Source organism: Chiloscyllium punctatum, chromosome 12, assembly GCF_047496795.1.
Source record: "Chiloscyllium punctatum isolate Juve2018m chromosome 12, sChiPun1.3, whole genome shotgun sequence".
NCBI classification, from domain to species: Eukaryota; Metazoa; Chordata; class Chondrichthyes; order Orectolobiformes; family Hemiscylliidae; genus Chiloscyllium; species Chiloscyllium punctatum.
In genome coordinates, this window is record NC_092750.1 from 63,425,761 (window position 1) to 63,441,472 (window position 15,712).

At 48.1% G+C, this 15,712-nt stretch overlaps 1 protein-coding gene across 1 annotated transcript in view; it reads right to left on the minus strand.

The window, feature by feature from the left end:
- Positions 1 to 15,457, minus strand: part of arl8ba (ADP-ribosylation factor-like 8Ba) — a 47,065-nt gene extending 31,608 nt beyond the window's left edge. Inside the window, exon 1 of the mRNA XM_072582655.1 lies at positions 15,147 to 15,457. Within this exon, the coding sequence (XP_072438756.1) occupies positions 15,147 to 15,269 (123 nt within the window). The 5' untranslated portion in view covers positions 15,270 to 15,457. The remainder of the gene's footprint in view (positions 1 to 15,146) is intronic.
- Positions 15,458 to 15,712: the final 255 nt, after the last annotated feature.

Sequence of the window (15,712 nt, forward strand, 5' to 3'; positions counted from 1 at the left end):
ATATCAGGACAAAAATTAACAATGACTCCAGTGAAAGTTTATCAAGCAGCATCAACATGGATTTACTAACTCAAATCCCAGAGTAACTCAATTGATTTTACTAAATAGCTAAGCAGAGAATGTTAATTTAGTAATGTAGATATTGTACATTTGGCTTTCAGAAGGCAGTTGAGAAAGTTATTAGGGGCTTGACTAGTTACTAACTCATGGAATTAAAATTAACTGCACAAATGTGAATCAAACAAAAATAAATTGGAGAAACTCAGATCAAACATGACCTGTGAAAAAACAGCACTGGATGTCACGTCAACAGTTCTCAATGAACAGGTCAAGAGCAGGTAAAAGGCCTGAGGGATGAGTCCAGGTGGACGGAGAGTATTGGAGAAGGCGGCATCTGTGGGACAGAGGACCAAAGAAAAGGGCACCAAGGCAAAGGAAAGAGTTCAAAAATCATGTTGTGCCTGAAACTCATTAAGGTGGGGTCACAAAGGCACAAAACTAAATCGGAAGGAATACCGATTACTGAAAGAGATGGGATTAAGAGAAGGGAAACAGTCAGAAGGAAGGGGAAGGAAGACGATTCCAGAAATGTTGCAGCTCACATTCTTTGATGATGAATAAGACACTACTTTAAAATGGAGATCCTGTGGACAGGAGCAGAACCTTTTCAAGGTGAGCATACCTAGAACACCAAAATAAAACTAAGAATCGAGGATGTTGGAGTTCTGAGACAAAAATTGGAGAAATTATATAGTCCCTTCACAGATGCTGCCAGACCTGCTCAGTTTTTCCAGGAATTTCTGTTTTCATTGGTATTAGATCTCCAGCACCCATTGTTCTATGTTTGATTTTAGTGAGGCTCAGCGACAGGACACAGAGGGGAGCAGTGGATTGATTTTTTTTTCTCCAGACTGCAAGGTGGTTTACAGTGGTGCTGACCAAGCATTCAGGTCTATTCTTCTCCCTTTTTTTAAATGACTCAAGAGTATTAACAGCATTATAACATTTGCAGACGATACAAAACATAAAATGAGATGACAGTTAAAGATGATAAACTGGTTGATCAAATGGGCACAGAGGTTAAAGTGAAGTGTAAAGACCATGCCTTTTTTTCACCCTGTGTTTTTGCTTATGGGAGAATGGGCAAAGAAAAATCTTAAAAATCAAGGATTGCTGACAGACTGCTGAACTTTTGGAGAGAAAGCTACCAGACACTCAGTGCAAGTGCTGTTTACGCAGTTGCTAGTTCCACAGTAGTGGGAGGTTTGCAGACAAACTGCAGCCAATGGCTATGTCAAAGCAGAGTTCCAGTCGGCAACAAATAGCTGATTGACAACCGGCAACTTGTCAAAAGACCAATGTCAAAGGTCTTCAACCTGCCAAAACAATACAAATGCTTCCCAGGTTGGAGGTGTGAACTGGATCGTGCAAAGGTTTCGGATCTCTGCAAGCACAGGACCTGTCTCCTTTCTCTGTTGAAAAATCATTTTAAGCCTTAAAAAGTTTATTTTTCCTTCAGCATTTACTACAAATGTGAATCAATGTCTTCTGCAAATCAGTGAAAGCATTTAGGCAAGGACAATCAGTACCTGGCCCATGCCTTCTGTCAATTTAAAAAGACAGGCAAAACAGGGAATTCTGCATACTTTTTAAATGCTCGGTGTTGCAATGATCAGGGGAAAGGGGCTTTAAATTTCTAGCCTGCTACCGTGGTGATATGCAAGAAAATAAAATCCAAAGTGATGGACATGTAAATGATTAATGAACAAGGATTTATTATAAATGGCAAATGAAATCAATTTGAAATATGCAAATGAACAGAGACAGGTTAGTCTTTACATCCACAAATCTGTAAAGGAGACCGCAAGGTGAAAAGGTAAATATTAAAGCAGCATGTTTTATAAACAGAGAAATGGAACATATAAGCAGAGATCATCCTAAAACTGCCTGAGGTCAGGCCTCAGCTGCAGTACTGTGGACGATTCTAGGCATTACATTTTAGGAAAATGCAAAGGCCTTAGGGTAGGAAGGAGATTTAACAGGATGAGGGGCTTCAGTTATGGGAAGCAATTGGATAAGTTAGGACTGTTCTCATTGGAACATGGACCATTGGTCACCCTGGGATTTTCCAAGATGAGTGGCTTTGAGAATGGAAATAAAGGAAAATTACTCCATCTGGGGTATTTAGCATCTCCAAGCCAGTCAACAATCAGAGACTGCAGATTTAAAATCACAAGTAAAAGATCTTGCAGAGAGACTAGACTTTTTTCACTCAGTTATCAAGATCTGGAACCTTCCGAAAAAGCGACAGTAGCAGATTCAATACTTAATTCTGAAACTGGTTAAGACAGTATTCAATGATGAAGAGATTTAGACAAATATGATTCGGATGTGAACACAGGAAGTATAGTTAGTAAGTTTGCAGATGACATCAAAATTGGCAGTGCAGTGGACAGCAAAGAAGGTTACCTCAAAGTTCAACAGAATCTTGATCAGATGGGGCAATGGGCTGACTGGTAGATGAAGTTTAATTTAGATAGATTTGAGGTTCAGCATTTTGGAAGCGTAAATCAGAGCAGGACTTATACACTTAATGGTCAGGCCCTGGGAAGTGTTGCTGAACAAAATGACCTTGGAGTGCAGGTTCATACTTCCTTGAAAGTGGAGCTGCAGGTAGATGGGGTAGTGAAGACTACAGTCTGTATGATGTCCTTTATTTGACAGAACACGGTGTATAGGAATTGGGAGGCCATGTTGTGGCTGTGCAAGACATCAGTTAGACCACTTTTGAAATACTGTGCAATTCTGGTTTCCCTGCTATTGGTAAGATGTTATGAAAAGGATTCAGAAAAGATTTACAAGCAATGTTGCTAGGATTGGAGGATGAGAGCTATAGGGAGAGGCTGAATAGGCTGGGACTGTTTTCCCTGGAGTTTCGGAGGCTGAGGGGTGATCTTATAGAGGTGTATAAAATTATATGGAGCATGGATAGAGTAAATAGGCAAGGCCTTGTCCCTGGGGTTGGGGAATCCAGAACGAGAGGGCATAGAGGGAAAATTTAAAAGGTACCTAAGGGGCAACTCTTTCTAAAGGTGCATATATGGAAGAAGGAAGGAAGTGGTGGAAGCTGGTACAATTACAGCATTTAAAAGGCATCTGGACAGGTATATGAATAGGAAGCGTTTAGAGGGATATGGGCCAAGTGCTGGCATATAAGACTAGTTTAGGTTAGGATATCTGGTCAGCTTGGATGAGTTGGACCTAAGGGTCTGTTTCAATGCTGTACATCTCTATGATTCTATTTGCAATACCGACAAAACGGATGTATGGGATTAAACATAACACTCAGAGCTCATAACACCTTGACCAGCTAAGTATCTCCAGAAATTTCTGCTTTTGACCCAACGCTAGGAATGCATGACAGACAAATAGCTTTCTTACATATTACCCACAAGTTGACATAATTCTATATACATAAGTCAGTAAAATCCATCTCTTAGATCATGCCCCAAATTTCAAGCACTGCATAAAATCAAGCTTTCCATAAGCTTATTTGTACCTTGAAAGCTTCAAGCATTATTTTAAAGGCTTTGTCCAGAAGATTCTGTTCCTTTTATAGTTGCTTCAACATCTATTTAGTCATTAGCAAGTTCCAGTTTCAAAGTATATGACAGGAACTATGGTTTCTAGTAAATCATATTGACAATGTTGCAGAACCTCAGATCCCAGCTTCACTATTTGGAACATGACTCTTGTGGCTCAACTTCTTGACCTGATGACCAACATTATTAAGTCTCTTGGCTTCACAGCTCTCTGTTGAAACACCAGGAACTTGCAAACAACCAGTATTCATGTAGCACATTTGTAAGGTATAAACTGGTTCACTGAGGTCGAAAAAGTATTAAGAAAGTCAACAAGGTCAGGATAGTATGTACATGGATGATCAAAAACTTGTGCTTTGCAATTCAAAGTTTTGCTATAAAATAAAGGAAAAAAACAAAGGCTGGAGCTCAGACCAGAGTTAGAATGAAGAGCCTGAAAGGGACATCAAGTCTGGAAGAGAATATAGAGACTTATTCGGAAGCAACAGCATATACGTCTTTGAGGATGAGGATGTTAACGTGATATGAAGGGCTAATGAACAGATACATTACAAGGAATGGGGAAGGTATCTCTTGGGCAAGTTCAAATTGCTTGTCTGTATATTGAATACTCAAGAATTTAACAAATGCCACAGGTTTACAGGCTGGTGAAGGTGGCATTTGACACGATCGCCTTCATCAGAGCACTGATTACAGCAGTTGTGATGTCATGTTACAGCTGTACAAGACATTATTAAGGCCACATTTGAAGTATCGCATACAGTTCTGGTTGCTCTTTTATGGGAAGGGTGTTATTAAACTGGAAAGGGTGAAAGAGAGATTTACAAGAATGCTGCAGAGACTGGAAGGTTTCAGTTATAAGGAAAGGCTGGGACTTTTTTTTCCTTGAAGCATAAGAGGTGGCGAGATAACCTTAAAAAATTACGAGCAGCATTGATTAGGTGAATAGCAAAGATCTTGTCCCCAGGGTAAGTGTCCAAAATTAGAGGACATGGGTTTAAGATTTAAAAGGCACAACCTACAGCACAACTTTTTCTCAAGTGGGTGGTGTGTATATGAAATGAGCCGCCAAAGGAAGTGGTAGAGGCAGGTACAATTACAATATTTAAAAGACATTTCAACAGACATGGATAGGAAAAGTATACAGGGATAAAATGCAGGCAAATGGGCCTAGTTCAGTTTCAGAAAACAGGTCAGCATGGACACATTGGGCCAAAGGGCCTGTTTCCAATCTGTACCACTGACTCCACATGCACTGATTATAACAGCTTTCTGTACACACACAGTTCAGATTTACATAGGTTCCCAGGATTCCTCAGAAATATTGCATACATTTAGCAGCTTTTCAAGAATGGACTATTCTGCATTAGCGCAGAATTTATTTTGCGATTTGTTAATTCTGCTCAGAATTGCAATACATGTTCAGATGTTCGCTAGCAGTAATCTGTTTGATTCCACAGTTTTAAAATCCAATACCTTTAAATTTTACTCGTGATTTGCAATAAATCCACGTTGGAGGAAAAGAAACAATGCTGCATGATACAGCAAGGAAAAACTGCACTCCCATCTTTAATGTGAGCACGTAAACATAAATCACCTTCTCCCAGTTGCCTTGACAATATCTCAGAACATGACCAGCGTCTAGACCAATGAGTCAAATAAAAAGGTCACTAGGGAACACGGAAATGGTGATCATCGCAATCGAGTCCTGGCTTGCGTCAGATACCTAAAATCTTAAAAATTCAATTACCTTCTTTCCTTCACCCACTTGATAATTTAAATCAGACAATAATGCTGAAGTAACGTTTCATAATACTCATCAACTGTGTTAAGCAAGACATTTCTCAACTCATGATTCCAGATGCAGCACAGTGACAGTAAATCCTCAAGTGAATATGTTCTATAACTGCCAGCCACAAGGAAACAAGCTGCAAGAGCTGACCTTCCAATCACCAATGAGAAAGCAGAAATAATATTCACCGATTCATCTATTCTCCAAAAGTGACACCAGGATTCAATGTTTCAATGGTATTTCAAAGCAGACTCCTGATTTTCCCAAAACATGCGTCAATTAAAATTCAGAATTACAAGCCTTTTTGTACAGTGTGCACCTTGAGACCTTTTATTATATTACAAGCATAACATAACTGCAAATTAAAAAATGAAGTAGGTGATAATTTCTGAAAGGTACAACTCCCCACCTGCTCAAATTGGCAAGTCATACTGGGATAAAATCTGCAGACAGATGTCGTCAATTACCTTATTGAAATTCTGATTCTTTAATGAACCAAGAAACATGAAAGGTTTGAAAATTGGGCAATATTTAACAAGGGTCTCTGGACAGCAATCACAACATGAATCTCAGCTGCATTTTCCAATTCCTTGCTCGAATTGATGAAAATCAAAGACCACAATAAATCTGATTTTTTAGAGCTTCCCAAAGTAGGAGTCAGTTCCGAAAGCAGGATTGTGAAGTTTGGAATCACAAGCTCAGACAGCAATGGGTATTGCGAACAACCCTACCCTTCCACCAACCTTCTGTCCGAAATCTTACAGAACCCCGAAATCGCACTGAAAAATTACAACATTTAAGCCTGGAAATAAGGACACAGTAGCAGCAAGTTTTGGAAGCACTGCTTTATAGGTTAGCAGAATTTACCCCAGAGGTTTACTTCCCACTACACATAAACTGCAGCTTCATTTGTATTTATCATTGTCCTCCAAAATCAGATTTCAAATGGCCAGGTTCCACCATTGACTCTGGAAGTGAACTTGCTGTATTTGCAAAAAAACATATTCTGGCACATTTTTGAAACAGTGAGAAGACATCATGTACTAGAATGGTCAATGTCATACCATTAGTCAAGGAAACATAAGAAGGGGAGGTTGGCTGCTCAGCCCTTCAAACCTGCTCTGCCAGTCAATTAGATCAGGCTTGATCTACCTTAATCTGCCAACTTCACAACCCTTGGTGTCACTAGTTTCCAGAAATGTATGATTTCTGCTTTCAACATTCTTACCAACACCAGTCAAGGGACACATCCATCTACACCCACCCTATCACAGCTTGTAATTTGTAAATTTAAATGAAATCACCTTAACCTAGCTTAGTTGTAGAGATTTGTTATCCTCTATTTCCCCTCATAAGACAATCCCCATCAGGTGAACTTTTGCTGTATTCCCTCCACGGCAAGTACATCCGTCCTGATTTGAGGAGACCAAAATTGTACACAATACTCCAAATGCAGTCTAGCGAAGGCTCGACACCAATGTCTGATTTGAACTGAAGATGCACGAGAGATGTGTCAGGGCAGCAGACAGATCTCAGGGTTGTCAGTCCTAAGAGAACAGACACAAGGAGGGATGCGAGGCTATGGGGGATGAGTGGAAAGATAATTCTAAAATTGAGATTTCCCCAGAGTAGAAGCCAACAGACCCTGGGCAAACAGAACTTTTAGATTGCAAGTGTTCTAAACGAGATCACATTTCTGAAGGGTGGAAGATGGAGACTAGGTGAAAGTGAGGACTACAGATGCTGGAGATCAGAGTCTAGATTAGAGTGGTGCTGGAAAAACACAGGTCAGGCAGCAGCCGAGGAGCAGAAAAATTAACATGCCGGGCAAAAGCCCTTCATCAAGAATGCAATATTAATATTACATTACAGAAATGTAAAGTGTCTATTAATTATTGCCATTCACTGGCACATACAAAACAAACCACAGCATCTCTAAATTCTAAATTTTTTACTTGGATAAACCCAATATGGTCAACGCTGTATGCAGAATGGTGGCAGATACAGACCGTCTTCTGGTTATTTACTACCAGATATTGATACCTGGTGCCAACAAATTTGGATTCATACTCCAAAACATGGACTGAACTAATGGGTGGTTAAGTCACACTAAATAAACAAAGCATCAACAACGCAGATTTTGCTTCTGGTGCCCTTCTTACAATTCAAGTAAAAAACTGTCTAGTCTCAATTGCAATTGACAGATTGTTTGCACAATACCAACTTAATATTGTGGTAAAAAAAGTTACAATACCCAGGAAAGGAGCTCAATCGAGCCAACATGTGAGATCACTGAAAAACCACTCACTGACTAATTTAAGAGCTGAACTGTGCTAAAATCCCTCAGCAAAGCAAAAAACACACTTAGTTGGAAAATGCCAAAAATTACATTTGTATAACCTAGAGCACAAATTCAGGTAAGATGTTCTGCATTACAGTAATTCTGCGCTCAACTTACACTACAGATTACTGATTCAGGTAGAATGGAAGACCACACCCAACTACAATACCTATCGGTTTAGCATTGTGCAGTTTTATTCAGCAATATAATTACCTTGATCAAGAACTGCCAGTCAAACAGTAATGTTAGTCAGAACATGCTATAAAGATTAACCATACCATGGATTGCTTTTATTCTTCACATCAATGGGGTTGGTATGTGGAAACATGAAAGAGAATGTGCGTGTGGAGCGGGGAAAGAACAAAAACTTCTTGCCCTGGGCGTGCTCAAATTGCAAACTACTTTACACTATTTGGTAACAAGCATTTATCAACCCTAGACAAATGTGTACTTCACTGAATTATTGAAAAATACTTATCGTTTGTAAATAGGCTGAACTTGGAGCAGTGTTAACATCTCTTTCCCATCATTACACAGCTTAACATCTGGCCCTTCTGCAACCTGACAGCAAAAGTACTGCAGGAAGATGGTGCAGCACAAACAAAGATCAAAATAAGGAAATTACGTTCAAAATTACCTTGAGTTAAGGGGATGTTTCCTAGCAAAAACTTAAGCACAAAATTAAGTTCCCCTTAATCTGCATCAAGATGGAGTGGAAGAGGTTGGAGCCCTCAAATCTGCAGCCCATCATACCATTAAATAAACACACTGCTTATTTGACCAGTTCTAACAACAAGCAATGTTGAAGTTCTGAGACTTGACAGATTTGAGGCTTTTTTCCCTGGCTGACAGTCTGAATCAGGGCCATAATTTGAGGATAAAGTTTCAATAATTGACAATGTAGATGAGGGGAGAAAATGTTTCACTCAGAAGATTGGCGAACTACTGGAATTCTCTACTCCGCAAACTGTGTCTTCGACCTTATTCAAGACTGAATTGTTTAGATTTCTGGGTAATAAAGAAACTAAGGAGGATGGAGCAGGAAAATGGAAGTCAATGTAGAGCCTCTGCCACAATCTCGCTGAATGGCACAGCAGACTCAAGGGGCTTTATGATCCACTTCTCAGGTTATGAGATAACGACCCATTGGTATGGACAATGGAAAATGAACTGGGAATTTTAAAAAAAAGCTCCCATTCCCAAAGCTCTGCCCTTATAATAAATTATTGCATTCATATGGGTTTTCAGCATCTCAGTGCTTTGCTGGAGTATTTAAAGCAAGGTTTGATAACATGTCAAGCACGGTAATATTAGGGAAGTTACAAAAGCTTGAGGAAAAAGGTACAGAGATTTGAGTGTGTATTTCAGATTATAGCGCCTAAGCAACTGCACTAATTGAGCAACAATTAAATTGAGAAAGCAAGAGTTGCATGAACACAGCACAAAAATCTTAGATGGTGGTGGGCGAAATATGTTAGTGATGGACAGTTAAGGACAAGGCCTGATTTGAAAGGAAATATGAGATTTTAAAACATTCAGGAACTAGTATAGCTCTGAGAGCACAAGGATTATAGATGAACAAGACTTAAGAACACAGATAAAATTCTGAATAACAAATTTATCAAAGCAAGAAAGAAGGCAGTCAGTTCTTATTCATTTAGAGGTTGTGGGCATCAGCCAGCACTTTGTGTCTATTTGACAGGCCCAGGGAAATAGGGACTGTTGCAGCCTATTTTGTAGATTCACAAGGCTGTGACGGGAGAATGGGGGGATGGGGAATGGGGGCGGCAGAGGTGTGGGGGAATAGGGGTGTGTGGAAATAGGGGCATGGGAGTTGTGGGTGGGTAAATGGGAGCCAGAGGGTTATGGAGTGGAAATAGGAACAATGGGGGTGAGGTGAAAATAGGGACCGGGGGTGAGGTGAAAATAGGGACCGGGGGTGAGGTGAAAATAGGGACCGGGGATGAGGTGAAAATAGGGACCGGGGATGAGGTGAAAATAGGGACCGGGGATGAGGTGAAAATAGGGACCGGGGATGAGGTGAAAATAGGGACCGGGGATGAGGTGAAAATAGGGACCGGGGATGAGGTGAAAATAGGGACCGGGGATGAGGTGAAAATAGGGACCGGGGATGAGGTGAAAATAGGGACCGGGGATGAGGTGAAAATAGGGACCGGGGATGAGGTGAAAATAGGGACCGGGGATGAGGTGAAAATAGGGACCGGGGATGAGGTGAAAATAGGGACCGGGGATGAGGTGAAAATAGGGACCGGGGATGAGGTGAAAATAGGGACCGGGGATGAGGTGAAAATAGGGACCGGGGATGAGGTGAAAATAGGGACCGGGGATGAGGTGAAAATAGGGACCGGGGATGAGGTGAAAATAGGGACCGGGGATGAGGTGAAAATAGGGACCGGGGATGAGGTGAAAATAGGGACCGGGGATGAGGTGAAAATAGGGACCGGGGATGAGGTGAAAATAGGGACCGGGGATGAGGTGAAAATAGGGACCGGGGATGAGGTGAAAATAGGGACCGGGGATGAGGTGAAAATAGGGACCGGGGATGAGGTGAAAATAGGGACCGGGGATGAGGTGAAAATAGGGACCGGGGATGAGGTGAAAATAGGGACCGGGGATGAGGTGAAAATAGGGACCGGGGATGAGGTGAAAATAGGGACCGGGGATGAGGTGAAAATAGGGACCGGGGATGAGGTGAAAATAGGGACCGGGGATGAGGTGAAAATAGGGACCGGGGATGAGGTGAAAATAGGGACCGGGGATGAGGTGAAAATAGGGACCGGGGATGAGGTGAAAATAGGGACCGGGGATGAGGTGAAAATAGGGACCGGGGATGAGGTGAAAATAGGGACCGGGGATGAGGTGAAAATAGGGACCGGGGATGAGGTGAAAATAGGGACCGGGGATGAGGTGAAAATAGGGACCGGGGATGAGGTGAAAATAGGGACCGGGGATGAGGTGAAAATAGGGACCGGGGATGAGGTGAAAATAGGGACCGGGGATGAGGTGAAAATAGGGACCGGGGATGAGGTGAAAATAGGGACCGGGGATGAGGTGAAAATAGGGACCGGGGATGAGGTGAAAATAGGGACCGGGGATGAGGTGAAAATAGGGACCGGGGATGAGGTGAAAATAGGGACCGGGGATGAGGTGAAAATAGGGACCGGGGATGAGGTGAAAATAGGGACCGGGGATGAGGTGAAAATAGGGACCGGGGATGAGGTGAAAATAGGGACCGGGGATGAGGTGAAAATAGGGACCGGGGATGAGGTGAAAATAGGGACCGGGGATGAGGTGAAAATAGGGACCGGGGATGAGGTGAAAATAGGGACCGGGGATGAGGTGAAAATAGGGACCGGGGATGAGGTGAAAATAGGGACCGGGGATGAGGTGAAAATAGGGACCGGGGATGAGGTGAAAATAGGGACCGGGGATGAGGTGAAAATAGGGACCGGGGATGAGGTGAAAATAGGGACCGGGGATGAGGTGAAAATAGGGACCGGGGATGAGGTGAAAATAGGGACCGGGGATGAGGTGAAAATAGGGACCGGGGATGAGGTGAAAATAGGGACCGGGGATGAGGTGAAAATAGGGACCGGGGATGAGGTGAAAATAGGGACCGGGGATGAGGTGAAAATAGGGACCGGGGATGAGGTGAAAATAGGGACCGGGGATGAGGTGAAAATAGGGACCGGGGATGAGGTGAAAATAGGGACCGGGGATGAGGTGAAAATAGGGACCGGGGATGAGGTGAAAATAGGGACCGGGGATGAGGTGAAAATAGGGACCGGGGATGAGGTGAAAATAGGGACCGGGGATGAGGTGAAAATAGGGACCGGGGATGAGGTGAAAATAGGGACCGGGGATGAGGTGAAAATAGGGACCGGGGATGAGGTGAAAATAGGGACCGGGGATGAGGTGAAAATAGGGACCGGGGATGAGGTGAAAATAGGGACCGGGGATGAGGTGAAAATAGGGACCGGGGATGAGGTGAAAATAGGGACCGGGGATGAGGTGAAAATAGGGACCGGGGATGAGGTGAAAATAGGGACCGGGGATGAGGTGAAAATAGGGACCGGGGATGAGGTGAAAATAGGGACCGGGGATGAGGTGAAAATAGGGACCGGGGATGAGGTGAAAATAGGGACCGGGGATGAGGTGAAAATAGGGACCGGGGATGAGGTGAAAATAGGGACCGGGGATGAGGTGAAAATAGGGACCGGGGATGAGGTGAAAATAGGGACCGGGGATGAGGTGAAAATAGGGACCGGGGATGAGGTGAAAATAGGGACCGGGGATGAGGTGAAAATAGGGACCGGGGATGAGGTGAAAATAGGGACCGGGGATGAGGTGAAAATAGGGACCGGGGATGAGGTGAAAATAGGGACCGGGGATGAGGTGAAAATAGGGACCGGGGATGAGGTGAAAATAGGGACCGGGGATGAGGTGAAAATAGGGACCGGGGATGAGGTGAAAATAGGGACCGGGGATGAGGTGAAAATAGGGACCGGGGATGAGGTGAAAATAGGGACCGGGGATGAGGTGAAAATAGGGACCGGGGATGAGGTGAAAATAGGGACCGGGGATGAGGTGAAAATAGGGACCGGGGATGAGGTGAAAATAGGGACCGGGGATGAGGTGAAAATAGGGACCGGGGATGAGGTGAAAATAGGGACCGGGGATGAGGTGAAAATAGGGACCGGGGATGAGGTGAAAATAGGGACCGGGGATGAGGTGAAAATAGGGACCGGGGATGAGGTGAAAATAGGGACCGGGGATGAGGTGAAAATAGGGACCGGGGATGAGGTGAAAATAGGGACCGGGGATGAGGTGAAAATAGGGACCGGGGATGAGGTGAAAATAGGGACCGGGGATGAGGTGAAAATAGGGACCGGGGATGAGGTGAAAATAGGGACCGGGGATGAGGTGAAAATAGGGACCGGGGATGAGGTGAAAATAGGGACCGGGGATGAGGTGAAAATAGGGACCGGGGATGAGGTGAAAATAGGGACCGGGGATGAGGTGAAAATAGGGACCGGGGATGAGGTGAAAATAGGGACCGGGGATGAGGTGAAAATAGGGACCGGGGATGAGGTGAAAATAGGGACCGGGGATGAGGTGAAAATAGGGACCGGGGATGAGGTGAAAATAGGGACCGGGGATGAGGTGAAAATAGGGACCGGGGATGAGGTGAAAATAGGGACCGGGGATGAGGTGAAAATAGGGACCGGGGATGAGGTGAAAATAGGGACCGGGGATGAGGTGAAAATAGGGACCGGGGATGAGGTGAAAATAGGGACCGGGGATGAGGTGAAAATAGGGACCGGGGATGAGGTGAAAATAGGGACCGGGGATGAGGTGAAAATAGGGACCGGGGATGAGGTGAAAATAGGGACCGGGGATGAGGTGGGGGCGGGGTGAAAATAGGGACCGGGGATGAGGGCGGGTGAAAATAGGGACTGGGGGGGGCCTGACAGTGACCTGGGGAGGTGAGGGGAGGGAGATAGAAACCAGGGGTGAGGGTGGGGGGAGCGAGATAAGGATCAGGGGTGAGGGGGGGCACGTGATAGGAACAGGGAGCGTGAGGATGGATGGAATAGGGACCCGGGGGGGGGGGGGGGAGAGGGAGGCGCCAGAGACGGGGCTGGTGGGGGGGGGGTGCCAGAGACGGGGCTGGTGGTGGTGGTGGGGGGGGTGCCAGAGACGGGGCTGGGGGGGGGGAAATAGGGAGAGAGGGGGAGGAAATAGGGACGGGGGGGGGGGGGGAGAAATAGGGACGGGGGGGGGAGAAATAGGGACGGGGGGGGGGGAGAAATAGGGACGGGGGGGGGGAGAAATAGGGACGGGGGGGGGGGGAGAAATAGGGACGGGGGGGGGGGGAGAAATAGGGACGGGGGGGGGGAGAAATAGGGACGGGGGGGGGGAGAAATAGGGACGGGGGGGGGGGGAGGGGAATAGGGACGGGGGGGGGGGGAGGGGAATAGGGACGGGGCTGTGGGGGGGGGGGGGGAATAGGGACGGGGGGGAGAGGGGGGGAATAGGGACGGGGGGGGGTAGGGAAGGGGGGGGGGGGGAGTGGGTAGGGACGGGGGGGGGGTAGGGACGGGGGGGGGGAGTGGGTAGGGACGGGGGGGGGGAGTAGGGACGGGGGGGGAGTGGGTAGGGACGGGGGGGGGGGAAGGGGGGGGAAGGGGGGGAGGGGGGGGAGTAGGGACATGGGGGGGGGGGAGAATAGGGACGGGGGGGAGGGGAGGGGGGGAATAGGGACGGGGGGGAGGGGAGGGGGGGGAATGGGGGAGGGGAGGGGGGGAATAGGGACGGGGAGGGGGGGAATAGGGACGGGGGGGAGGGGAGGGGGGGAATAGGGACGGGGGGGAGGGGAGGGGGGGAATAGGGACGGGGGGGAGGGGAGGGGGGGAATAGGGACGGAGGGGAGGGGGGGAATAGGGACGGAGGGGAGGGGGGGAATAGGGACGGAGGGGAGGGGGGGAATAGGGACGGGGGGGGGAGGGGGGGAATAGGGACGGGGGGGGGAGGGGGGGAATAGGGACGGGGGGGGGAGGGGGGGAATAGGGACGGGGGGGGGAGGGGGGGAATAGGGACGGGGGGGGAGGGGGGGAATAGGGACGGGGGGGAGGGGGGGAATAGGGACGGGGGGGAGGGGGGGAATAGGGACGGGGGGGGAGGGGGGGAATAGGGACGGGGGGGGGGGAGGGGGGGAATAGGGACGGGGGGGGAGGGGGGAATAGGGACGGGGAGGGGGGAATAGGGACGGGGGGGGGAGGGGGGAATAGGGACGGGGGGGGGGGGGGGAGGGGGGAATAGGGACGGGGGGGGGAGGGGGGGAATAGGGACGGGGGGGGGGGGGGGGAATAGGGACGGGGGGGGAGGGGGGAATAGGGACGGGGGGGGGGAGGGGGGGAATAGGGACGGGGGGGGAGGGGGGAGGGGGGGAATAGGGACGGGGGGGGAGGGGGGAGGGGGGGAATAGGGACGGGGGGGGAGGGGGGAGGGGGGGAATAGGGACGGGGGGGGAGGGGGGAGGGGGGAGGGGGGGAATAGGGACGGGGGGGGGGGAATAGGGACGGGGGGGAGGGGGGGAATAGGGACGGGGGGGATGGGGGGGAATAGGGACGGGGGGGAAGGGGGGCGGGGGGGAATAGGGACGGGGGAGGGGGGGAATTGGGACGGGGGAGGGGGGGGAGGGGGGGGAGGGGGGGGAGAGGGGGGAGAATAGGGACGGGGGAGGGGAGGGGGGGAGGGGGGGAGGGGGGGAGGGGGGGGGGAGGGGGGGAGGGGGGGAGGGGGGGAGGGGGGGAGGGGGGGGGGGGAGGGGAGGGTGAATTGGGGGAGGGGATGTTACTTGGACAGGATGCGTGTCTCCCTGACTCACCGCGATAACGTTGACGAAGGTGGTCTTCCCCGAGTACTGCAGCCCGACCAGCGTCAACTCCATCTCCTCCTTCCAGAAGAGCGACTTGATCCAGTCCAGCAGCCGGTTGAAGAGCGCCAACATCCTGGGGGCGGCTGTGTGCGAGAGTGAGTGCGCGGCAAGGAGAGGGGAAGGGCTTTCCGAGCCGGATGAGAAAGGGGCCTCCGTCGGTCTTTGCGGGCGACTGGGAGCTGGACACAGAAAAGACAGATGAGGGCGGGCGGCCGACCACAGCGCCGGAAACTCCCAGCCGTCAGCTGACTGTCCGCTGAGGAACGCTGGGATCGTGGAGGAACAGGTTCGGGAGGACCCTGCATCTCCCTGGGATCCTGGGATACTGGAGGACCCGCCGCCGCCACCCGCGTTGGAGTCCCCAGGAGCGGCTGGTTGCAGCAACCCCTCGTGGTCAGAGTGAGCTATAGCAGCTGTTCCCAAAGCAACACAGAACACGAACAAAACTCAGGAAGTCCTCAGATGAAATCATCATCATGTTACAGTGGCACCAAGGCACCCCAATTCTCAGTCAC